Genomic DNA, 25,500 nt, shown 5'->3' on the forward strand with positions numbered 1-25,500 from the left:
TAGCATTTTGTAGCAAAATGTACAAAACAGGTCAAAAAATCAAGGTCAAAGGTCAAAGAAGTCAAAGGTCAAAATTCTGTGTAGAAGTTTTGAAGCCCTCAACTAGTGCCATCACATAAAGCAAATGGAATCAAAATGGGGTTAGAAATGGCGAAGGGGTAACATTTTGTAGCAAAATGTACTATACAGGTCAAAAAATCAAGGTCGAAGGTCAAAGAAGTCAAAGGTCAAAATTCTGTGTAGTAGTTTTGAAGCCCTCAACTAGTGCCATCACATAAAGCAAACGGAATCGAAATCGGGTTAGAAATGGCGAAGGAGTAGCATTTTGTAGCAAAATGTACAATATAGGTCAAAGGTCAAGGTCAAAGGTCACAACTGAAATTCTGTGTAGAAGTTTCAAAGCTCCCATGTAGTGCTATCATATAAAGCAAACAGAATCAAAATTGGCTCATAAATGACAGAGAAGTAGCAAATTGAAGATTTTGAACACACGGACGCACACATGGACAGACAGACACACGGACACACGGACACACACACGTATGGAGCCCGTTTCATAGTCCCCTACTCGAACTCGTTCGGCGGGGACAAAAATGGAGAAGAGAATAGCATAGAAAAAGAGAGAGATAGATGAAACGAAAAGATAGTGAAAGATAAGATATGAAGAGTTTGTTTGCAAAAACCGATAAGTCCATTTTTGAAGATTTTGAAGTACGGTCTCTGTCATAAAGTACAAAATAATACCTTTTAAATGATATATTGGTCACTACATATAAAGGTACATTGTTGAAGTTATGGTCAAAAGAAGCAAAAATTTTCTTATTATTCTCCTTATTTTTCTTGACCTTTGATCGCAAATATCTCCATTTGGCAAATATGGACTTATCGGTTTTTGCAAACAAACTCTTCATATGGAGAGAAGAGAGGGAATGAGAGATATTGACATGTTATAAGTAAGGAGAGAGGACAAAATGTGAACATGGCGGAAAACTTCCATTTAACGTCATGTCTGAGGGACAAAATCTTAGAGCAGGTCAATCAGCCCCGCCCTTAGTGGACAGGAAGATGTTGTAAATACACTCTTCTCATTCTTGACACATGGAGTGGCTATGGTGTCTTTAAATAGCCTTTGAGATATGTGTAATTAGCATAACAAATATATTTTTGTATAAATGCCTTCATGAAAAACCCTGCTCCATGCTTGTAACAGAAATTGCCGTCAGAGCCAGTGTGATCCATTTCCCTTTGAAATCCTGTAGATGAGTTTACTCTTGACACATACCAAAAACAGAATTTTATACATCACATGCAAGTTTAATACATAGAGAAGTGTTTGAAGTGTGTGTGTGTGCATGCGCACAATTGTGATTAACATTTTCCTCTTGTAACATAGATCTTTTATTTCATTTGGTTACCATACCTTTCTTTTTTTTTTCTTTTTAATAAAGCACTGCCTTTCTATTGGTACCCAACACTTTTTATGTAATGTGTGTTGTACACTATAAAAGTTGTACTTGTGTTTACATCATAGTGATGAATTTGATTGAAGCATATTTTTTGTACAATGCATTCAGGTTTTTGAAAGTGTTTAACCAAATTAAATGATATATGTAATAGGAACAAAATTTTCCCAGCAATACACAGATTCCATCATAACTCACTTGCACATGTCATGTTCATGTTCATTTTCATCTTTATTTTACATTTCTACAAATGTCATATAAATTAACTTTGTACAGTTATATATGTACAGATGGCAGGTAATGCATGTAGCAGAATATAAAATGAATACATCAAATTATGCAATGAAATAATTGCTCTTAAATGTCTGAAATAGAAAATGTAATTGAACACTAAATAGAATACCAAGGCTATAGTCTCAGTACAGTTGTATTCATGCACACAAGATTTCTTGACATGTAATCAAAGAAATCATATTCTTATAAAACCACTCTTCAGTGGGAGTTACACAGAAGACATGACATGAACTCACAAATAGGTTTTTATTAGCAGACTATGTGACCACATCTCAAACTAAAATTCCCAACCTGTGACTTTGTGTTGGACACTACTGTACACTAACCCAGGAATATGCAATCTCAAAAATCTCCAGTCCAAGAGAACTTGTACCTAGTTAAAAGATAAACATTTTCTCCTCATTTTTTTTTTCTTCATCTTTGTCAATCCCATATTTTAGAATGGGAAATACTAACTCCCAACTTATGTCATTTAATATGTTCTTGCATCTTTTATTTCATCAGCATAGATTTCAAAGCATTTACTCGCTGTTTGAGTCATTAACATCCCTCCTTTTGGGTAAATACATGCAGTGAATGCACAATACTATGACAATGATACTGTCCTAAAGAGAACGAAAGTGGACATGGCATATGAAATGCAGTTTACATTTATAATGAAATGACAACTGAAATGAAATGAAGTTCATTAATGACTACTTAAAATGCTTTATATTCCTCACAACAGGGAAGCAGAATACATTGAATTCTTAACAACAAATAGCGGTGTCTGCAATGTATGATTACATTTGGTCAGTGTATCGTGTGACTGTAATGGTTAAAACAAAGCAGTTCAACAGGAATGGAGGGAGATATAAACTCTATATAGTCTCCTGGCCTGCTCAGTGACTTACGAGATAAATATATTTGAATTCAGTTTTGTTTTATGTGAAAGGTAAGGAAGCATTAAACGTTTTATAAAGCAAACTAAGTTGGGACCAATGGTTTTCAGTCTCTTCCAAAGTACTTGGCATATAGGATAAAGTGCCCTGCCTACGGAGCTCAACCACTGCAACCAGGGTACTCAAACCAGGAACATCATTTTGTTTACTTGTTTTGTTGCTTTGTTGCATACAAGACAGAATATTAAGTACTGTTTACAAATATTATCAATATTTAATATTAAATATTAAGTACTGTATTTTTTTTAAACATTGGACAAAGTTATGGTAAGTATTTAATGACACATACAAAGTAAAAGTGAATTATGGGCACAAAATGTCAAAAGAGTAACATAATCAAGGACCCGAGTACTAGATATTGATAAGATCTGGGTAAAAAGTGAACATAAAAAAAAAACCAGGAAAATTTGAAACCATGTTTTCATGGATCCATTTATTACTCTTGAAAATGCCCTTTCCCACACACTGATACTGCTTAGAGTATGGTAATAATGGTCTTGTCGAGCAAATGGTGTTCTGCATTCTTCAAAAATATTGCAGTGGATTCATTTTATGGTATTTCACAATATGGCTGAAACTGCAATATAACAACACACCAAAACATTGCCTCCCACTACATAGATGCAGAATCTCTTGTCCCAATGGAGGTCGCCAACTTCATTTCCTGATTAACAAACAAACAAACAAACATACTTGTGTCTTATTCTGTCACTGTGGCTTGCAATCACAAATTTAACCACTCGCAAACTTGTCTAACAAGTTCCGATGTGAAAAATATTAGGTTCTCAAAATATACCAGAATACACCTGTTAAAATAAGAAACCTTTGCTCTCACTGCGTCTTTCTGATCACTGCTCAGTTACACTATGTGTGAAGAATATAAAAAAAAAGGTGGAAAAGTCCACCATGCAAAAACATAACTCCATGGAAAACATTGTGGAATAGTTGCTCAAGAATCATACACATACTCCCAGTGGGATTTTGTTGAGCCAAACATAAAGTGTATACTGGTTAATGCTGGGTGTGATAAGAAAATATAGTGAAACATTATACTAGATAAGTTATGACACACATTGTGCGCCAACGGGTTAAAATGCGGTTACATAAAACACATGTATGCCAAATCTCTGTTAGATAAAAACACATATTCATTCAACAAAAAAAAAAAAGATTAAGGGCTCTCCTGGGTAGGAAGAGCATTTCCTAGGTACCAGCACAATCTACCTGCCCCTTGTGCACTTTCTCTGATATTTTCAACAGCTGTTGTAGCTTTAACATGGATTACATGCTACATAATGCTACCCAGCCTCATAAAACATTGTTGATGTAACCCAGTAGACTTGAAAATGGGCATTTTTTGGTCAGCTCATCTGATTTCAGGTTATGGTTGTTTCGTGACAGAGCTTAACCACACCAGCGACCCCAACCTGTACAGCGCCCCGCGCCGGGGTTAGACAGAGCTATGCTTTGTCCATAAAAGTTTAAAGTATGGAAGCATAAAGAAAGGCAAAATCAGTGGGGTTTTTTTTCCTCTTTTTTTTTTTTAATAGCTGTTGTAGACTTTTTTGTTTGTCTTACATTGTTTTCTCACCTATTATTTCCATTTGATACTTCGACATGATCATCAATAGAAAATGATTAATGAACAAGCCCAGTTTTGGCTTAATACGTGTATGACAATCCTTTCACAATTAATGCCACGGAGTTTTAAATCCCGATCTTTGTCCCAAAAAGAAATAAAGAAAAGTGCGCTCGAAAAGTCCCTTCATGCTAAAGCCCCTTTTTCTGAAAAATCAGCATCAACCCATAATTCATTTTGATGGGTCCGATGTCACATTAAAGCTAAGAGTCTCCTACTACAGAAACAGACATACCTAAAATATCTGGCCTTGCACCTGTTTGTCAATTTCATAATACAATTTCATGCAAGTACTGCCGATACAACATGTTGCAGAGCTCTAAAGTGTTTTCACCCACTAAAACATTCACAAGAAATTTGTATGAGAACATTGACCAATCTTGAGTTAATACTGAGTGCTCTGAATGAATACATGCAAGTTTTCATGAATTGAAGTAGAAGGCAGCACCACTCATCAACGATGGATTCAAAATCGCCTTAAAATTAATGACAGGACACTCTACAAAACAGAGAAATTAGGTTTTCGATGTGAGCCAGAGAAATAACAGCAGAATTGTTTCTGACTAGCTCTCCATTATATGAACAGACGTCTTTTACAAATGTGAATTTTGGTGATATATCACCCCCCAACATATGAATGGACCATGATGTTGTAAAAACAAAAACAATTAGATACCAGGATACTATGTTGTGTAACACGACTCTGATAGTAACACACAAATGGTCACAACAATTTGACATGATTAATTGTTCAGTCTTGCTCATACCCTTCGGTGGTATTTTTTTTTTCTTTAATCAATCTACTCCTTTTACTCAATCGCACACACACACACATGCACACACTCATACATACAAACACCCACTTCTTTGGGGTCAAATTTCCTGAAACTTTTTTTTTTCCCCATGTGGTCACGCTATAGTGATAAATTACTCCCATTATTAATTTCTGATATTTTAATGCAAGATTGGTTCACTGCATTCTAAAGTTATAACTCTATTTCCATATCAATATATAAAAAAAAGAAGGTGTATCACATGCTGCGTTTTCATGGCTAGGGTGCATCCATTTTGCCCTTGCCTTCGGGATCTGTTTTCACTCCAAATCACTTTTGGGCAAGAAGAGAACAAAGTATTTGGTATATACAGATACAGTAATGTTGGTTCCTTCACCCCTGGCAAGACAAAGCAACCTACAAGCTGCAAAACATGTTTTCTGTTCTCCGTCACACTCGAGATGACTGAATTTGTGTGGTTCTTGTTTCTTTCACGTAGAGCATGTCTTTATCTTTATTCTTTATTTTAAGAACATTATTTTCAATCATGATCAGCTCTCTTAGATGTGTGGTGGCCAAGCCAGTCACGCGCACCTTCTCCAGTCAAGACGGAACACTTATTACTATCTGTCATTTTAAGGGACTCCTTTCACAAAGTGATATCCTAAATGGTCCCCATCTGCTGGTGCATGGACAGCAGGGAGCATTGTGAATTACTATCTGGCTAATCTGCCTAATAGATGGTGTCTCGTTTGGTTCAGGCTTATACTCCAGAGTAGGGCTTGAACCAATCGTCGGTTGAGAATGATAAGGGCATTAAGTTGCCTCTAAACCCATAGTGTTCAGGACAACTTAACGCCCTCCTCATTCTCAACAGACGTCATGATCACACCCTTTAAAAGCGTTTGACACTTAGTGATTAGTCTGTGTCCAATGGTAAGAGGTCAGACATCATACCAATGCCTTTAAGAAAAAAAAACAAAAACAAGAGTGAACTTTGCAAAGATTCCTTAAGCATTTGACTCATTCTCGTAATCATCATCCTCAAGATGTTTGGTCTTGGTTTTCCTCTTCCCACCCTTCTTGCCGGACTGACCGAGCTCGCTGGACAGGAGCAGCCTTTCCTGCGACCGCCTCCTCACGCGAGCACTCCGCGGCGTCTCGCCGTAATCCGTCGAGTCGTCCATGTTAGAGCCGTCCTCTGCAGTGAGCTTCTTCTTCCTGGGGGGTTTCTTTGTGGTGGCGCTCTGGGGGCTGTCCTTCTGTGCACCGCTGGAGAGACTAGGGGTGGTTCTTGACCTGGCATGACCTTTGGGTGGTTTACGGCGGGGCGAATCTGCATCGGTGGTGATGTCCCCGCTCTCCAAGTTGGCGGCCAGCGTGACAGTCTTCTTCTTCCTCCTTCGTGGTCTGCATTGCAAGAGAAAAGATGAGATGAATCATGGGCAATGCAGAGACGGATATTGTGCTGGTGGGTATGAAAGTATCTTTCCCATAAATTCCTGACTAAAAGTAAAGGAAATGAAAAGCAGCAGTTCAATGACATCTTACCCTCAAAAATAATTGGTAATATCATTGTTGGTGTACACAGAACAATCTGAGCCAAGGCACAGTTACAAAAACGGGTAAAAAAGCAGGTTTCTTATCTTTTTAGATATGAAGTGATCAAGCATGTTAAGACTTTTCAACATTCATTCCGTTTATCATATGAAATGTGCATTATTCCTTTTAAGTAGCTATTGTTTTGCAAACTGCCTGAATGAGAAAGGATAAACACAGCATAGCACTAGAGACATTGCATCCGAGAGATCTGGACATAAAGTGCATACTACAGCAACAACTTTAAACAAAACCTGCGTTTTGTATGCATGCATTTTATGTATGTACTGATGTAATGTGTATGTATGCAAACAAAACAAATTTCCAGAAATGGACAATCAAATTGAATTGAATTGAATCGAGAAAGAGCAGAACAAAAAAAAAAAAATTAGCATGTTACTATGCTACAACTCATACGAACAGGGAAGGGAGATAATATATTTGATGGTGACTCACGTGGTCGTTGTTGATGTCAGCTCCTGTTCACTCTCCTCTGCTCCTGATATAAACTTTAGCTCTCCAGATTTAGTCATCACTGCTGAGTACTGTTGATTTTAGACACAAAAGAAAATCATCTACCTCAAAATCTCTGATGTCAAAATGCAATTTCATTCTGCCTGATAAAAATGAATGCCTACAATATAATTGTTCCCACACACTAAAAGTCAGCTTTTGCTTTACCAGTGAACATTTTGAGAAGTCATAAACAAGTGGAATATCATTGGACATAAAGGTTTCAAAGAAAAACTCAGAAGATTGTGGTCTAGAATTTAATATGTAAGTATCATAATTCAAAAGCTGACAAAATATACATTGTCATACTATGATGTTAAACATCCATATTTATCACATGATGACTTCTCAAAAATCTCAAAACTTAATTACAAAAAGTTGCTCAGAAAAAAAATGTTGAAACAAAACATATGTGACCAGCCACGACAAAAGGATTCGAAAGTCACTGACGGCTGAGCCAAGAAAATCGAATTTGAAAGTCAGATCATCAAAATCAGTCAAAACCATCGAATTTCTGGTTTGGGCATAATTTTGAAGTATAATGTTTCGTCTGTCATCTGCCGAAATTTTGGAGCTAAATGATCAAAGTAAAGGCAAGAAATTAGCGTTTTTCTTGGCCATGATTTCCCGTCTTTCAACAGAACAAAAACGTGTCCGAAGATTTGGATTTTACGATGCAGAAAGACTCTGCCCCTAGCAACAAGGGAGTGATCTAATTGGTGAGTGAGTGGCATCCTGGTTACTGATTGGTCATGCGTGGACCGCTGGGGCTAAGCTTGAATGAACATCGCGGAGATAGCTAGGAGCATACCTTCTATTGTCAATAGGCGAAAACTGTGTCACCTCCTCTTGATCACGATTGCATTAAAAGGAAAACTTTCAAGGCAGTTTTCTAGAAACACTAATTTCCTAGACCACTCGACATGCTCTCATAAAATCATCGATATCTCCACAACCGAATACTTTTATAAGTTGTGTTATATACGAAATTAAAGTGGAAGAGTAAGGAAATAACTTCATGTCCTTTTTAGAAAATCAACCTCCCCCCGACATTTGGATTGTTTTGTTGTAGCGGGTCACATTTTATTTCAAATTACAATGCAAAGCCAAGGCCTTTACATATTAATATCGTATTAGGCAACCTTCCTCTATCAAATTACTTGATTGCAAAGTTGTTGATGTATGTGAGCTGTAGGATGACAACAAAACGATCAACCCAAAATTTACACTTCAAAGAATGAATTACGCTAGATTTTAGATAAAAAACTAGAAATGTCGCTTTGGCGACTGGTATGCCTCCGCCATAATGCATGATTTTCCCAATAGGTCTAGATAGTACATGTGGACAATGTGTGATTACATTTTCACAAAATTGGCAAAATATTGAAATGACAAGTTTGTCACAAATGTGTTGAATGTTCACATTCCTTGACCTAGGTTTAATTGGATGAATAGGAGAGCATGTATCTAGGGATTTAAGGACTTTAACTCGACTTTGACCCATTCATACATTTAGGCATTGAGTAATTTTCAAGGTACAGGTGTGGAGAAAAAGTGCAATTTCTGAATTGAATAGTAAATTGTTACCATTTTCATCTGGCCCTTGACCATAAAATTCATAAGATAATCACTTTCAGGTAGAACATGCATAATATGTACTAAGTTTCAAGATAACTTGAGCCACTTCCGAGATATGGAGGAAAAAGTTACTTCAGCACTTTCACTTGATCTTTGACCTTTTGACCTTTGAGGCAAAAAAAGAAAAGAAAAAAAAAAAAAACTTTCCAGAGAATTTCTATTAGGTTACACATGTATGCATACACCAAGTGTAAAAAAATAACCCTGCAGGCATTGCATGATAGGAGGGAAATAGTAAAATTTTGAAGTGTTGCACTTGACCTTTGACCCCTGACCTTTGACCCATGAACCCTACATTCTCTAGATAATCACTTCCAGTCAGTATATGTATATACTATGTTCCATGAAGATACCTTGAACAATTTTCCAAGGTATGGAGAAAAAAAAAAGAAGTTTTAATATTTTTACTTGACCTTTCGACCTTTGACCTTTGACCTCATGACCCAAACTTTCACCAGAGAATCTTAATTGGGTAATACATGTATACACTAAGTTTCAAGAAAATATCTTCAGGCATTCAATAGATACGGTGGAAATAGTGAAATTTTATGTATTTGACCCTGACCTTTTGACCTTTGACCTTTGACCTCATGACCCAAACTTTCACCAGAGAATCTTAATTGGGTAATACATGTATACACTAAGTTTCAAGAAAATATCTTCAGGCATTCAATAGATATGGTGGAAATAGTGAAATTTTATGTATTTGACCTTGACCTTTTGACCTTTGACCTTGAGCATGTGCACCCAAAAGTTGATAGGCACAACTTCACCCCCTAATACACATACATGCCAAGTTTCATTAGGATACCTCAACAGGTTTTGATAGTTACCTTGTCCACAAAATTCATTACGGAAGGACGGACGGACGGACGGAAGGACGGACGGACAACCCGAAAACATAATGCCTCCGGCACCACTTCGTGGCGGAGGCATAATGAAAATGAAACCACAAATTTAATTAATTTGCCTTGAATGAACAAAGATAAGCACTGCGAGGGAGAAAGATCAGGGGGGTGTTTCATCAACGTTTGTCAGCGCTGACAATTTCAGCAAAATCCTTGGTTTTTATTGGCTGAGATGCTCTGGTCACTGACTGTTACTATGGTGATTCAAGTTGTCAGCACTGACAAACGTTGATGAAACACCCCCCAGAAGAGAGTCATTTAAGCAGGATAGACTCACTGATTGCTTTGTCTTCTTTTTGGGCGTTGTCCCTCCTCCAGCCTTGCCCTTTCTCCTTGGTGTCCCTGTATCCGTTTCATCAGCCCCACTCTGGTAGTACTGGGATGCCATCATCAGCTGGTCCTCCTCCTCACCTTGACAGATGAAAACACATGCACACAAACAAACAAACAAAAACAAACAGACAGTTATATCAAACATCTTGGATTTGCTGTGACACAAGGCAACTAATAGCCACTATAGTGGAGCCAGCAGCATCAAATGTATCAGGCAAGCAGGGGTGAAAAAATAGTCAATTATTAGTTTAGCATTATTTGCTGAAGGTTAACTAGTTTATTGATAACCAATCTAAACTTATGAATCAAAATCAAATGAAATATATATTTCATCATCTTATTCACACCTTGTATCTTTTTTTTTTCCCCACAGGGTGTTGATTCTGTAATTCAAATTTTGTGACACATTATAATCAATACAAACTTTTATAATTTGGAATCCCACCTCTAAGGTTGGTAGCAAAGCTGTACATGAAAAATGAGATTGCCATGAATTTGTTTTTGCTTTGACTGCTTAACCATGCTAATACCAATGTGTTTTGGATTACCTGGATGAACAGACTCAACAAAATTGAAATGTCCTACTGTAGACACTGGACATTCATTATTACTTACATGGATATCAGTACACAGGTACATGATACTTAATTTTACAATGGTACACATCATCTCAGAATTTGAAAGTCCAAATTTGACCTATAAGCAAGGTCTGTGTCTTACAGATGTGTGTGTGTGTGTGTGTAAAATACTGTATTAGCTGTAATTTTCATGTACAGATATTTTCATGAATGAGGAGGTTAAGGACATTTTCGCGAGATGCTGTTTTTGTGATTATGACACCTTGGCTATCATAAGTGCACTAATGCCTGTCAATCTGAGATATTTTTGCATGTGGTTATTCAAAAATTCGCGAAAATTAAACCCTTGCAAAAAAACAACAACAACAACAACAAACAGCTTATACGGTAATGGCATACATATATACTCTGTTTTCAAAAATAAAAATCAGAGCTTAGTTTTATTGTTTCTTTTCCTTCATGTTTTCTTAAAACTAAAACAAAAATAATGCAGGAACTTTCAAAAAACTACATGAAGAATTCTCATCAGATTTACATCACTAGTTCAACACAGGGTTCAATTCAGTGATCTTTCTTGAACAAAAATGTTCAGTTTTCTCTACCTTCATAGCTGACATAATTGGCAGGGAAGTAGCCCTGCTGTCCATTGGCAAGTTGCCCCATCCACCAGTTCTCGTTGTCCCTGTGGAGCACAGTGATGGTGTCTCCCTGTGCGAGGTTGAGCTCGTCGGAGCGTTGCGCTGTGTAGGCGTAGAGCGCCACCACCTTGTTGAACTCTTTGTTCTTATCGGCCACGACAGGGGGCTTGAAAGTGAAGATCGCTTTCCCATCAGATTCCTTGGTTAATAAGAAAGGATATTTATGAGAACATTCAAAATGTACATACACATCTATGTACTTGACATGGAAGACTTCTAAATTCAAAGTATGTATGATGGCACTTACTTTGAACTTTATTAGAAATTGCCTAATAAGGTTTTCCCCAATGCCATGAATTTTGTTGTGAAAGGGTAATATTATATCTTATAATAAGGTGTTATCTAGCTAGTAACCATGCCTTAATGCATTACAACTCTATGGCCTATATATATGCATTGATACACCCAATGACTATCTAGGAATAGGATGACTATCTAGGTGTACATAAGAATAGAATGGTTTTGTAGGTATAAGGCAGACTGTTGTTTGAGGTTTATAGGATTAGGAGTAGGTCAAGTTAATAAGTAGGGTCATGCTTGTCCTGAAATCCCTCAAATCATCGCTCGCCTATCACATAAATTGTGGGACATGTGGGTATTGGTTTTCCCACACTTTTTTTTTTTTTAATCCATCCTGTGTGGTACTTTCCTGTGGTAATGTTGTTTGGAACACTGCCCTGTGGTACTGCCTTGTGGTAATGCCCTGTGGTACTGTCCTGAGGTAACGTCTTGTGGTAATGTCCAAAAATACCACAGGACAGTTCCTGTGGTACTGTCCTGTGGTACTGTCCTGTGGTAATTACATCAGGATTACCACAGGACTTTTTTGTACGGGTAAAAGAAGAAGGAAAAAAAAAGGTGGCATTAGCATCAAAAGGAGAAGTAAAAGGAAAAGCTAACTTACAGCCTGGAGATTGATGGTAGGCATCGGTCCCTTCTTGTAAGGAGTGCTGGTCCATCCTGGGCCTGAACCTGGGCCCCGCCCAGTGAAGCCGAGGGTGCCTGGTGTTTGGTGCTGGGGGGGGGGGGGGGGGAAGGAGTGTTGGATACACACAAATAACACCACAATGATTGCAATAAAAACAACAACAACACACCATGCATTACTCCTCTCATTATTGCGCTTTTTTCCCCCCTTGTTTAGGTTCACATTCACATGGAGAATGTTTAATCCAGAGATTACTCCCACCAGTACTGCCCTCTTCTTTTTTTTTTTTTTTTTTTTGGTTGTGCAAAAGCAGAGGATCGATGTAATACAGAGAATGTAAATGATAAAACAAGGTAGCTCATGGTAAAATGGTAATTATTGCAACAATGCATGTTGACTTAAGAACTGTTCAACTGCACAAGACAAATATGTATCCTTTCTCACATACAAGCAATACAAAACAAAAAACAAACGAATGTGTTTGTGACATCATCGTGTCCAGGTGACATAGTTATTGCTTTTGTGTGAAGACGCACTGATTTTGCTGGAACACATTTCCCATAGACACCTCTCTACAATATACACAGTACTCAGGACTAGTCTTCAAAGGGATAGGGTGTCAACAATACCCGCGGTCACACTGACATAAGATCGCAAATTTTCAGATCGCAATCTTTAAGATCTTGAAGTTTTGCCAGTGTGAATGAAGACTTCTCGCAAAACATCTCACAAAACTTCCCACTCAAAATAGGGATATTTCCAAAACCCCAGCAAAGTCTTCTTGATCTGTGGGCAGTGTATACACTAGCAACTGAAATGTCAAAGTTCATCATATGACCAGTCCACCATCTAATTGCAGGCGGTGCCTCCAAAGCGCATAATCATTTTGACAGACGTGTATGCGTTGTTACGTCACAATCACTAACTGTCAGATGGCACACTCTTCTATCTTGCAACAGTGCACCCAAAGTTTGAGAACTTAAAGATCGAGAAGTTTGGCTGCCAGGGTGGACAGAAATGCAAAATTTGTGATATTTTGCCAGTGTGACTGCAGCTATAGTCAACGATGACAGTGTGAAAAGTTTGAAAGCCTCTGAAAACACAAGATAGATAGGGATTCAACGGTACAGGCAGAAAAATGATTTGTGGAGAAGCAGATGATATATGTGACTACTTACCTGGGTATGCCATCCAGTATTTGTATAGTCAAAGGTTGAGCCCCAGGTATCATACATACTAGATGCACTGGGGTTAAAGGTCATACCAGGGGCAAAGGTGGAGTGCATGGAAGGTGTTTGATTGAGGTCTCGCGGCGTCTTCTGAATGGTCTATCAATGAGGGGTGGAGAGACAGGGGTGAAGACAATGGAACACACAGAGAACAAAGGTAACACAGAACCCAATGCACCAGACTGAAAGACAGTAACCTCTTTATAGTTACACAGACAAAATGACTTCAACACACTGGTATAAAGATAGCAGTGCATTGCTGTGCTAAGTTTCAAGCTCTTGAAGGCTTTGCCCCCGGGCCAAAACAATCAGATATTTCAAACCAGCATGGACAGTAAGGGCACAACATGCACTTCACTCAAAACTGAAGTAGCAAGCTGAGATAAACATTTTCAGATGATCTGCACACACATAAACCAGACACCAACTAAGCCATGTTCTAATGGACACATGAAAAGACCAATCAGTTGCTTAAAATGATTCACTACAATTTTCATTTGCCTAATGATTAAATCAAGTTTACTTATCAGTGAACTCCAATTAGGAATTACAGGATGAGCAAGGGTTCCCCTATGGTCTTTTAAACAGATTGATTTGTTAAAACAGATTCACACTGGAAACTTGAACTATAATAATAATAATAAAAACAAAGAACAGAGAGAGAAAAAAATATGGAATCGGTATCATAACATGGCTGAAAACCACGGTCTTGTATCTGCTTGATTGTGTTGTGCGATTACAGAGAAGTAACAACAAAAACTAAAATACAAAGGGGAATGTTTAGTCATCAATTGTCAAAAAAAGAAACTGAAAAAAAAAAGGTAACTTGATTAAATGATTAGTTAAACAAGGCCCTGTTTATTTATTTCACACTTTTTGGTTTTGCTTAAATCAAAGTGAGCAAAAAAAGAAAGAAAAAAACAACATGTTAATCTCTTTGTTGTTAAGATTTTAATTTTGCAAATGTTAAGCTTGTTAATATAAAGATGGCACAGGAAGGAAATTCTGCTAAATCTTCAGTTTAATTAAATGTTTATAAATATGCATATACTAGACTTGTTATTGAGATTGATCAATTGATTTTAATCTCATTCAAGAAACATTTCTTTCATGCATTATTTTGCCTGCGTACTGTAGGCCTGATCTTCTACACACATTTGCATTTAGTACCAAAAGTTATAACAGAGTAATATATCTGTCTGGGTGGAGCACTTTGGATAGCTGAACAAACAAGTGACATCTTTCAAAGAGGAAAAAAGATGTGTAATGACAAAATAGGCATAAGAATGAATATTATGCTATTCAGCAGCCTCACTTCATAGAATGACGCAAATCAATTTGAATTTATGTTAAGGCAAAATCCACTCCCTGTACAAAATGACTTGAATTGGTTGACAAAATCAAGCAGACAAAAGAGTGAAATTTTACCAAAAAAAAAAAAAAAAGAATGGAAAAGAGATGGGAAAGTTACAGAATTGCAGAGTTTTATTAATCTCATGAAACACTGGTGTTTTGATGACAGTCATTTATCAAAACTTCTTAAACAGTATATGGAGAGTATCAAAAAGAGCAAGAGGATTATTCGAGGAATTATGTCTATGACAATATGGGCAGGAGATGAAATGAAATATTGTCAGATCAGATGGAAAACAAGGAAAAGTAGAAATTACGCGGTGCGTAACATATGTCCCCGCCGGAAGTAGCATTTTGTAACAAAATGTGCAATATAGGTAAAAAATCAAGGTCAAAGGTCAAAGAAGTCAAAGGTCAAAATTCTGTGTAGAAGTTTTGAAGCCCTCACCTAGTGCCATCACATAAAGCAAATGGAATCGAAATTGGGTTAGAAATGGCGAAGGAGTAGCATTTTGTAGCCAATGTACAATATAGGTCAAAAATCAAGGTCAAAGGTCAAAGAAGACAAAGGTCAAAATTCTGTGTAGAAGTTTTGAAGCCCTCACCTAGTGCTATCACATAAAGCAAACGGAATCGAAATCGGGTTAGAAATGGCGAAGGAGTAGCATTCTGTAGCAAAATGCACAATATAGGTCAAAAATCAAGGTCAAAGGTCAAAGAAGTTAAAGGTCAAAATTCTGTGTAGAAGTTTTGAAGCCCTCAACTAGTGCCATCATATAAAGCAAACGGAATTGAAATCGGGTTAAAAATGGCGAAGGAGTAGCATTTCGTAGCAAAATGTACAATATAGGTCAAAAATCAAGGTCAAAGGTCAAAGAAGTCAAAGGTCAAAATTCTGTGTAGAAGTTTTAAAGCCCTCACCTAGTGCCATCACATAAAGCAAACGGAATCGAAATCGGGTTAGAAATGGCGAAGGAGTAGCATTTTGTAGCAAAATGTACAATATAGGTCAAAAAATCAAGGTCAAAGGTCAAAGAAGTCAAAGGTCAAAATTCTGTGTAGAAGTTTTGAAGCCCTCACCTAGTGCCATCACATAAAGCAAACGGAATCGAAATCGGGTTAGAAATGGCAAAGGAGTAGCATTTTGTAGCAAAATGTACAATATAGGTCAAAGGTCAAGGTCAAAGGTCACGACTGAAATTCTGTGTAGAAGTTTCAAAGCTCCCATGTAGTGCTATCATATAAAGCAAACAGAATCAAAATTGGCTCATAAATGACAGAGAAGTAGCAAATTGAAGATTTTGATCACACACGGACGCACACACGGACACACGGACGGACGGACGGACGGACGGACACACGGACACACACACGTACGGAGCCCGTTTCATAGTCCCCTGCTCGAACTCGTTCGGCGGGGACAATAAAATGATTGACACACTACACACATGAAACAAGTATGTGGTAACAAAAATGCACATAGACTCTCTTCCTTCAGATTTCTGCACTGTGCTAGATTCTGCACATGAACTGATCTGTTATACATATTTTGATAGCTTGAAGACTGCAGTGCAGTCACAATTGCTCTGCCATTAAAAAAACAAACAAACAAACCTAATCAAGCAAACAATCAAGTAAGAACTCGCACCTCCGTTTCTGTTCTAACTGTTTTTCACCTTGTCAAACCTCTTTTGCAGTTCAGATAAGAGGAAATCCCCAACATCTTTTACTTTTTTGTGTGTGGGGTGGGGGTGGGTTGCTGTTGTGTTGTTGTTCGGCTTGTCAGTGCAATCGAAATGTCTGCTTACATTCCTTGCATTCCTAACTTCAGAATCACTTATCTGATAACATACATCTGAAAATTATTATATTCTCCCCATCTCTCAGAATTCTTTTTTCCATTCAAAGGAAAATAATTTACCTTTCTTGATTGGTGACATGTACATGGCATAACTTTTACCCAAATGACCATTACACCTGGTTTATTACTCAAAGTGGACCACAAGTCTGGTTGTTATTAATGCTTCATTTACACCATGTTCCCGGCAACCACGGCAGCCATGTTTCAGGCCACTGTGGACAAAATGGGATGGACGTGAAACAACGCGATGAGATGAGATAGGCAAATGTGTCAGGCTGTGATTGCCATGGATGCTGTGTCAGATTTTCATACTGTCAAAAAGTTTGCTACGGCAGTCCTGGTGCTAATGAGGAATCTTGTATGCCATAATAAAATGGGGTGAACACAATGAAACATGATGGCATATAATAGGCCGTAATGAAGCGTGAAAGCTGTCTGTAGCGGGATGCGACAGAAAATATGGATAGTCTAGACTGACCAGATGCTGTAAGAACAGCATCTGGTAGCTATATGTTCACCGGGGCGAGGACTGGAATGAACAAGACTAGAATGCGAAGGGAGGAAAACAGGAGAATGTCTCATCTACCCAGGCGCACTACATTTCGGGCAAATGGGGCTGCTGTGGCTGCTGGGAACATGGCGTACATGCAGCTTAAAGGATTAGTATGTATTGTACCTGTAGCATTTCCTTCATAGCCTGGATGGGGTGAAGGGGAGGGTGGATGTAGGAGAAGCACGGCAGGATGGGATGTCAGGAGTCAGCACGGCACACCAGCAAGTGAGTTGGAGTTTGCATACCGCACACAGCAGAAGGGAAGCAGGAAGAAAATGTGTGCAAAGCCAACATTCCAAACATCTTTTCCATTACATGCAATGCTATGGAGCACATTGCTTGAGTAATGACTATTGGGGAAATACCAGCAACTCATTAACACTTGGGGACAGTCAAACCTGCTATAGTGACCACCTTGGTATAAAGAGCATTTGCCTCTAGGGACAACTAGTCTATGATGCTGAACTTTTCTTTGTGTCTGAGGCAAAGTCTTTGTGGTCAGGTTTGACTGTTGTTGACACTGCGACACACAAACAAGGCAAAAATGTTTGTTGACAGAAAACAATCAGGAAAGAAAGACAAAAAGAAAAAAAAAAGAGGAAAAAGACTTTGTATGAAAGATGCTCTCAACCTGATGAGTGTTAACAGACCAGGCACAGGTGTGAATCAATCAAACTTTAATTCAAGAGAATCAAAAGCATTTGAAAGAATCTGTGAAGTTTACAAAAGAGCAGAACTAAATTGAACAATTCTGAAAAAAGAGAGAAGAAACCCATTGAATGCAGGAAAATACCTTGTAGCACTTTAAAAGGAGTGGTACAAATAGGAAAACTATAAAAACTCCAAACTTTCATGCATGGCTGATGCATATTCCACGGCAGTCCACATCCGTCCATATTTGATAGCACAAGTTGCAAATTCTAAATTTCTAATAAAAAAATGTCAAGGGATATGCAATGTAAAAGGGACATTGCAAAAACATTTCTTCCTCCCATATAGTATTCAGTATTCACTGAGTCAGATACTACCCATATATATTAGCATATTCTGCTCTCAGAGAACAAGGTATTGGTTTTCTGTAGGTCAAGTGACAGTTGTTTTTTTGTTTTGTTTTGTTTTTTGGGGTCATGACACTAAGACAGGGTTGCCAACCTCTGCAGACCAAAAGATGTCTTTATATTGAATAAACAACATAGTTTGATGGCAAAAATAATATTTTGGTTAAAAAAAACAAACACACACACAACCCCCCCCCCCCCCAAAAAAAAAAAAAAAAAAAAAAAAAAAAAAACATACCAGGTGTGTCACATCAATATCAGAAACAACACAGTACTTAAGAATTGAAAAAACACAACAATACATTTTTGCCTTTTCACAGAGAAAAAAAAATCCCATACTAAATATTGTTAAAATATGCCAGTTTGTAACTCTACAGATAAGATTGATTTTCCTAAATCACCATCAGTGGCTAATATGATCAGATGTCCGTGAATAATGCACATGTATGGTGTTGCTGTGGAAAAACAAAACTTTCCAGAAGACAACTCCACTAAAAATAGAGAATAAGAACATTATTGGGAGAAAAACTGAGTGCTTTATCTGAAAACAAGCCATCAAAAAAAGAAAAAGAAAAAGGGTGAAGTCAAGAAAAAAAAAAAAGAATTTTCCCAGAAACAGCAGACAAAACTTACATCCTGGGACACCTGTGCACATTGAGCAATGAGAGCAAGCAGGCAATAATACTGTAGACAAGATTTCACTTCAGGCATGGTTTATAATGACCATCTACAGACACAGAAGCATGGCTAGCTAGTACAGAAAATAACAGCATGTTTTCATCATTTTTTGACACTTTGCTAAATATTACATTCAGCAAATGCCATGCCCTAGATGTCTTACTTACCCATATGGCTACAACTACTGCTTCTGTTTCTACAAGCACTATTGATGCTGGTATGACAAAATTAACATCAACACCTAACACAAGTACTACATCTTCTATTTCTGTTTCTACAATATTACTACCAAGTATTTTGTCTCTACCACTACTATCACCACTATTACAACTACTACTCTTGTTTTACTGCCAGTTTATGCAACTGCTTTATCCACACAACTACAGCCATCATTACCTCTACTGCAACAAGATGAATTACTGCTACAACACCTGTTTCTTCTGTAAATATGACTGCATTTGCATTATGAATGCCGCACAGGTTGGAGAGAATTGAGATTCAGTTCAGACAGTAGCTATTTGTTTGATAGCCACAATCAGCCAGAACAGCAGCACATCTGATTGTCATGGCAACGAGCCAATCAATTCTCCAGTCATACCTCAGCCACCAAACCATGTCTCTAGTTCTCCCTGGGGGGCTGCCCCGGCCCACCCTGCCCCTCACATAGTGTGCACATACCAGGACGGTGGAGAGTTTCCTCTTGACCCTGGCAAGCCGTTCCTGCTTCTTCTGGTCCAGTTCCTGGTCCAGGTCCTGCTTGGCCTTCAGCGTGCCCACCAGTCTCTCTTCATCCTCAGCTGCCGCTATAGCGCCCTCGCCTGCCTCCACGCTTAACTTGGTGGGAATCAGTCCCATAGAGAGCTGAGCGACTGAGGGGTTTGACGAGGAGAGACGTATAAATACTCTATTCCAATACTTTTGCTACACATTTTGTATCAATGTCACACTATTCAAAAATCTCCATGTTCACTGTTTTACAAATTCCTGTCCATGTATTGAACTAAATATGCTTCACATCTCATACAAATTCTTCATCAATGGTGTTTCAATCACCCTCATATGATTAAGTAATCTTCATGTATGCACTGTATGATTCTCGTCATTAACTGACATACAGGTCATTTGTGTTCTTGAAACTCTTGATTTCAACAACCTACACAAATTTCATACCATTCAGCAATTGTTATGCCTATTGGATCATACTTCTGTACCCTTGCTGCTTTTCATTAGCATACACATATACCAGCATTCATTTCACGAAGGTTTGAACTCCTTCTAAATAGGAAAAATAACAATCATTGGTTCAAGTCCTACTGGAGTATGTATGCCCATCAATTTTTATTATCTTTACTACTAAAATACTGAATACTTGGTCCTTATTGACGCTGAGGGGCAATTTGTCAATCAGTTGCAATAAAAGAAATGAGATGATGTGAAAAACGGCGACACGACATTTGCTTCTGCACCAGTTGCTCCGGTCTTATTTTCTCCAAGGACGATAGGGTTGTGATGGGGTTTTAGGTTTAGTTTGATGATTAGCATTAGGGTTAGGGTTATAATTGTGGGTAGAATCTATGTTTGGCATAGCATGCAGATATTTCAAGGGAGCAATTGTCCCAGGAGTAAATGTCATGGAATCACGAAAAAAAAATGTGGACCTACCCTTTGCATCATACACATAGACCTGGACTGGATGGCTCTCTCCCCGGGAGCATAGCGCCACCATGTGTTCATGGGGGTGATAGTCCACGTCACACACAGGCTGCCTGTAGCCAAGCTCTGTGTAGGCTGCAACTTGTTCACCTGAATCATGAATGACAAAATAGTATCTTGGTTCTCACAATCTGTAATTAACTAATAAAACATATATCAAAACTTGTTGTAATTCTGTGTATTAATTGAGAACACTGTTAAGTGTAAAGTCTCTATAGAATTTAAAATCAACTCCGGAACCTTAGCTGAAAAAATAAAAAGTTGCATTTATGGGAAAGTAGGCATATTATGTATAGTGAAGAAAACAAAAACATTACAGTGCTTGTACTTGACAGCGATGACTAAATTGGGATGATAAGTTGTTTTCAGTTTCCTGTTGAGTACTGTATAAGCTGTTATTTTTGTAGGGTTTAATTTTCCCTAATTTTGCTAATCACTGTTAGACCATGAATTTAACAACACATGAAAATATATTGACCTGACAGGCATTAGTTCAATTATTATGACAGCCTCAGTATAAAAAATCACAAAAACAACATCTCATGAAAATGTCTGTTACCTCCTCATTCGCAAAAGTATTTGTATGCGAAAATAACAGCTTATAAAGTAGTCTACACACTACAAGATCTTGCTTGCTGTGATGAATTCAAAATGGTATGACTTTGCAGTTTCAACAATAGATGGCATATAACTATCATTATATAACAACTGTTGTTATTTTTTTTTTTTTTCAGCAACAACGAGTAAAGATGTGACTCCATGCTTCACGCCCTGGCTTTTACATATGCAACTGCAGAAAATTTGACAAAGCATGTGACCAAAATTGCTATGAGATGCCATTAATGGGGGGCCTTGCATGTGTTATTTTTGATTTTCAGTTCAAGTTGATGTAAAAGTTTAATTTTTGGTACCATTGTAAAGGTAATTGTCTATAGATCAATTTTGGTTCGAGTGTCAAGCACACAAGTAAGAAATACTCAAAATGGCCGCCAAAATCCAAGATGGCCGCCAACTTCTAGACTTTTGTCAAAAAATTGGATAAAACTCTCCATTTGAAGTGATTTAAGTGCTGAACCTGATATTTTCAAGGGTAATGAGATTATTGGACACATTTAGAAATAAAAACAATTAATGCCTTTTGCTTGATTTGCATAAATTTACATAAATTCCATTTTTTAAGCTTTTTTCCTTAAAAAATTACAATTATTTAGAGACAAAATGTATATAAAAAATGAAATAATCACAAGGAAATGATAATAAGGAAAGAATTACAGCGAAATCTTCCAGAAATGTCCTAAAATACATTTTCAGCACATCCGATGAATAGGGGGTCAATAGCTCCATGTTTTACAGAGGCATTATACTCCAAAGAAAGGTCTTGGAACTGCTAGCGCACCCATTTAAAGTGATTTAAGTGCTGAACCTGGTATTTTCAAGGGTAATGAGATTATTGGACACATTTAGAAATAAAAACAATTAATGCCTTTTGCTTAATTTGCATAAATTTACATAAATTCCATTTTTTAAGCTTTTTTCCTTAAAAAATACAATTATTTAGAGACAAAATGTATATAAAAAATGAAATAATCACTTTCAAAGCAATGTATCAATACATTGCTTCGAAAGTGATTGCTATACAGAATCAGAGCGTATGTGAGTTTTGTCCTGGCAGCTCATATTACAGGATATAACAGCAGTTGTTGAATTCATGTTCATGGAATACAGCAGTGAACACAGAAATGTACACATGCACATTACATGATCTGGAGTTGATATTTTCACATGTTGCTAGATTTGCGAATAGTACCCAGATCGCAGAATTCCCACAAATAACCCAGGAAAACAGGTACGGTATGAAGTCTCATTAATAAAGATTGTCTTTGATGCGTTTGAGGTGACAAAAAATGATGTCAAGTATCAAAACTAAATGCAATCGTAGAATTTGCTTTGTGTTTGCTCTGTGTTGTGGGCTGCTCAGGTACAGCCCTGTCGTGATTTATACAGCGACTGGGCTGTGTATAGTTAGTGAACAGTGTATTTACATAATATGCACAGCCCTGTACAGTGTATTTACATAACATGTGTATGCACAGGCCTGTCACATCATTATCACAGCAAGTCATGACTGGTACTCTTAGTGGTCTCAGTCTGGTGGCCCCTGGTTGGGCCCCCTGCCTTGGGCCAGCACTTAGGCTCCTGGCCTCGGCCCGGCCTTGGGCCCTGTGAGCCCCTGGGCCCCTGGGCCACCGGGCCCCCGAGCCTGGGCCCACTTGGGCTCTGGGCCCCTGGTTCTGGGCTAAGATAGTAGATAACAAGATACGAAGGCGCGCGATAAAAATGGACACATTATGGCTACCCTACATGACGATACAAAAGAGAGCTAAGTACAAACTCAGTACACCTAGGAACATCATTCATTTCCAAAGGTAGTGGTATCTTTATTATCTTAAAAAGATTTAAAAATCATAGTCGTAGCTTTTTTTCGATTAAGGGGATTATTTTGAAGAACGAGATTTTAGAGTAATAAGGATTATTTCGTGGAGGTAAAAATTTGGCAACAACATGATTTCACAATCAAAACGCTTGATAAACAACAACAACATCTTGAAAGACAGCGCGTCTCAGGCAAAAGACACACATCACCTGAAACGCGCTGTCCCTGAAGCCGCTGCTGCTGTTTATCAAGCGTCAAGGCAGCGCGTCTCAGGTGATTGGCTCTCTGAGAGGCATGTAGGAATGTGTGTGATGAATAGGGATAGGACTAGAAGAGTGTAGAGGGAATCATGGTACCTGTGTCGGTGTTCCACACATATCCCCGCCTATCCTCACTACCAGAGAAGAGGAATGACCCACAGGGAGAGAGGGCACTCCGGATCTGCTCCCGAAAGTTCAGCACGCCCACGTAGTGCTGCATCACACAGTATCTGGGTGAATAATGATAAGTCACATGCAAATTAATCAGCGAAAAGAATACACAGGCCCATGCACAGTACATCCCTAGTGGCTGAAACTAATTTTCTCGACTGATTAATGCGAAATCACTGGATATAGATAGTGTATAGATAGTGTATACTTTTAATGATATTTCACAGCTGCAAGACAGGTACAAAGTAGCAGGAAACTAAGTAGTCGAGGTAAAAGAATCTCAAGTCATGTAGTAGAATGAATGGTTGAGGTAATGGTATTAACCCATTGAGGACGGACTGATTTTGCTATCAATTCCCATGGACACCTGCCCGAGTATTATCGGGACTCGTTTTCAATGGGTTAATTGTCCACATGTGTTATTGATCACACCAAAGGATGGGATGTAATGACAGTACGTCCCTGAGATCCACACACATCTGGTCTGTGTGCTGAAGTAAGGCAAGAGATGCACACAGCAGAGTGGAAATGAAGAAAAAATTAGTTGGTTTGTCTAAATTCATTTTGTTTATAACAAGTTAACCAATGCCTTTCAAATACTTAAGTTAATAACAGACTGAAATCCATATATCAATGAAAAAATTATGAAAACCATCTCTCCACACATACACATAAAATTAAATGCATTCATTGAGACAAAGGAGTAGATTTCTAGTTTATTTGCTCTCTGTATGAATACACAGCCTTATAATCAGATTTTAGCAATAAAAGCCTTCAGTTCATTATGGTCAGAGGGTCCAATTATTCCCTCTTAAAGATGAAATCTCAATGATCAACACAATACTCAGGTTCCTCATTAATTTTGTATCTGTAAAAGATTTCCCTGCTATATTACACATACATTACACCTGCTACATATCTTGTTGTACATGTGTTTATTTGTGGCAGGGTTTATACCAGCACCTTCCTAGATTGCAACAGAGAAAAGAAGGGACTTACAATCTGAGATCCATCATTCGGATGTTGTTGTCCCTGCAGTGGACCAGGAGGCGTCTCCCACTGGGGTGGATCTGGAGACTGTTGATGGGGATCCCCTGAAACTCCTTGTCTGTCGCATCCCGATGGATCATCCAGTTACCTCCACCTGGAGAAGGTGAAAGATATACCAGTACGCCTCTTGCTCTTTGCTGCACTTATTACGTATCTATGTACAATACACCCTGCAAGCATAGTACACTTCATCATACACCAAGCCACACTCCTGTAGGCCTACATATACAGAACGGCATGATCATCCCATTTCACTACTCCTCTCTACTAAACACGCACTTGGCTATGCGACACTACACTACACTACACTAAACTAAACTACACTACACTGCACTACATGTAACCCCACCAAAATTTGGGTTACTAAGATTTCTCCAGAATGTCGTCAGACTAGATTCCTACTTCCTTGGAAAACCCATGGTCACTGTTATCACCACCCCCTCCATTCATCCCTCCTCTGGCTGACGTCCGTACCCAACCTGTTTTCCAACAACCCCTCGACCAGTGTACTAGTAACCCCCAAGATTAGTCTTAAGATTCCCCCTCCAGCCTTTGACCCCAGTAGCCAATGTCCAATTGTAAGCTTGTGTGTATTGAGACTGGTCAAGCCCTGTGAAGCGCCCCTGCTGGTGTTAAACTATGTAGGTGTAATAAAACTCAAGGGTGGAGCAAGCTAGCAAGTCTAGGGATATTGTTTTAAGCACCCCTCCCTTTTGTTGGTGTGCAGGCATATCAAGAGAAACGAAAGGACCATGTCTCAGAAGAGGAAGGTCATTCTTGCTAGGACAAAGTAGTAGTTGCTTTGGGATTTAGAGACAGTGTCCTACCATGGGCA

At 38.3% G+C, this 25,500-nt stretch overlaps 1 protein-coding gene across 1 annotated transcript in view; it reads right to left on the reverse strand.

Moving 5' to 3' along the window:
• Positions 1-6,062: 6,062 nt before the first annotated feature.
• Positions 6,063-25,500, reverse strand: part of LOC140235466 (jouberin-like) — a gene marked incomplete at its 5' end in the record, with an annotated part of 48,290 nt that continues 28,852 nt past the window's right edge. Inside the window, 11 exons of the mRNA XM_072315493.1 lie at positions 6,063-6,520; positions 7,166-7,254; positions 10,046-10,179; positions 11,282-11,516; positions 12,282-12,392; positions 13,484-13,633; positions 17,425-17,445; positions 19,716-19,906; positions 20,700-20,840; positions 23,541-23,674; positions 24,615-24,759. Of these exons, the coding sequence (XP_072171594.1) occupies positions 6,121-6,520; positions 7,166-7,254; positions 10,046-10,179; positions 11,282-11,516; positions 12,282-12,392; positions 13,484-13,633; positions 17,425-17,445; positions 19,716-19,906; positions 20,700-20,840; positions 23,541-23,674; positions 24,615-24,759 (1,751 nt within the window). The remainder of the gene's footprint in view (positions 6,521-7,165; positions 7,255-10,045; positions 10,180-11,281; positions 11,517-12,281; positions 12,393-13,483; positions 13,634-17,424; positions 17,446-19,715; positions 19,907-20,699; positions 20,841-23,540; positions 23,675-24,614; positions 24,760-25,500) is intronic.

The sequence above is a fragment of the Diadema setosum genome, chromosome 11 (genome assembly GCF_964275005.1).
Source record: "Diadema setosum chromosome 11, eeDiaSeto1, whole genome shotgun sequence".
Classification (NCBI taxonomy): Eukaryota; Metazoa; Echinodermata; class Echinoidea; order Diadematoida; family Diadematidae; genus Diadema; species Diadema setosum.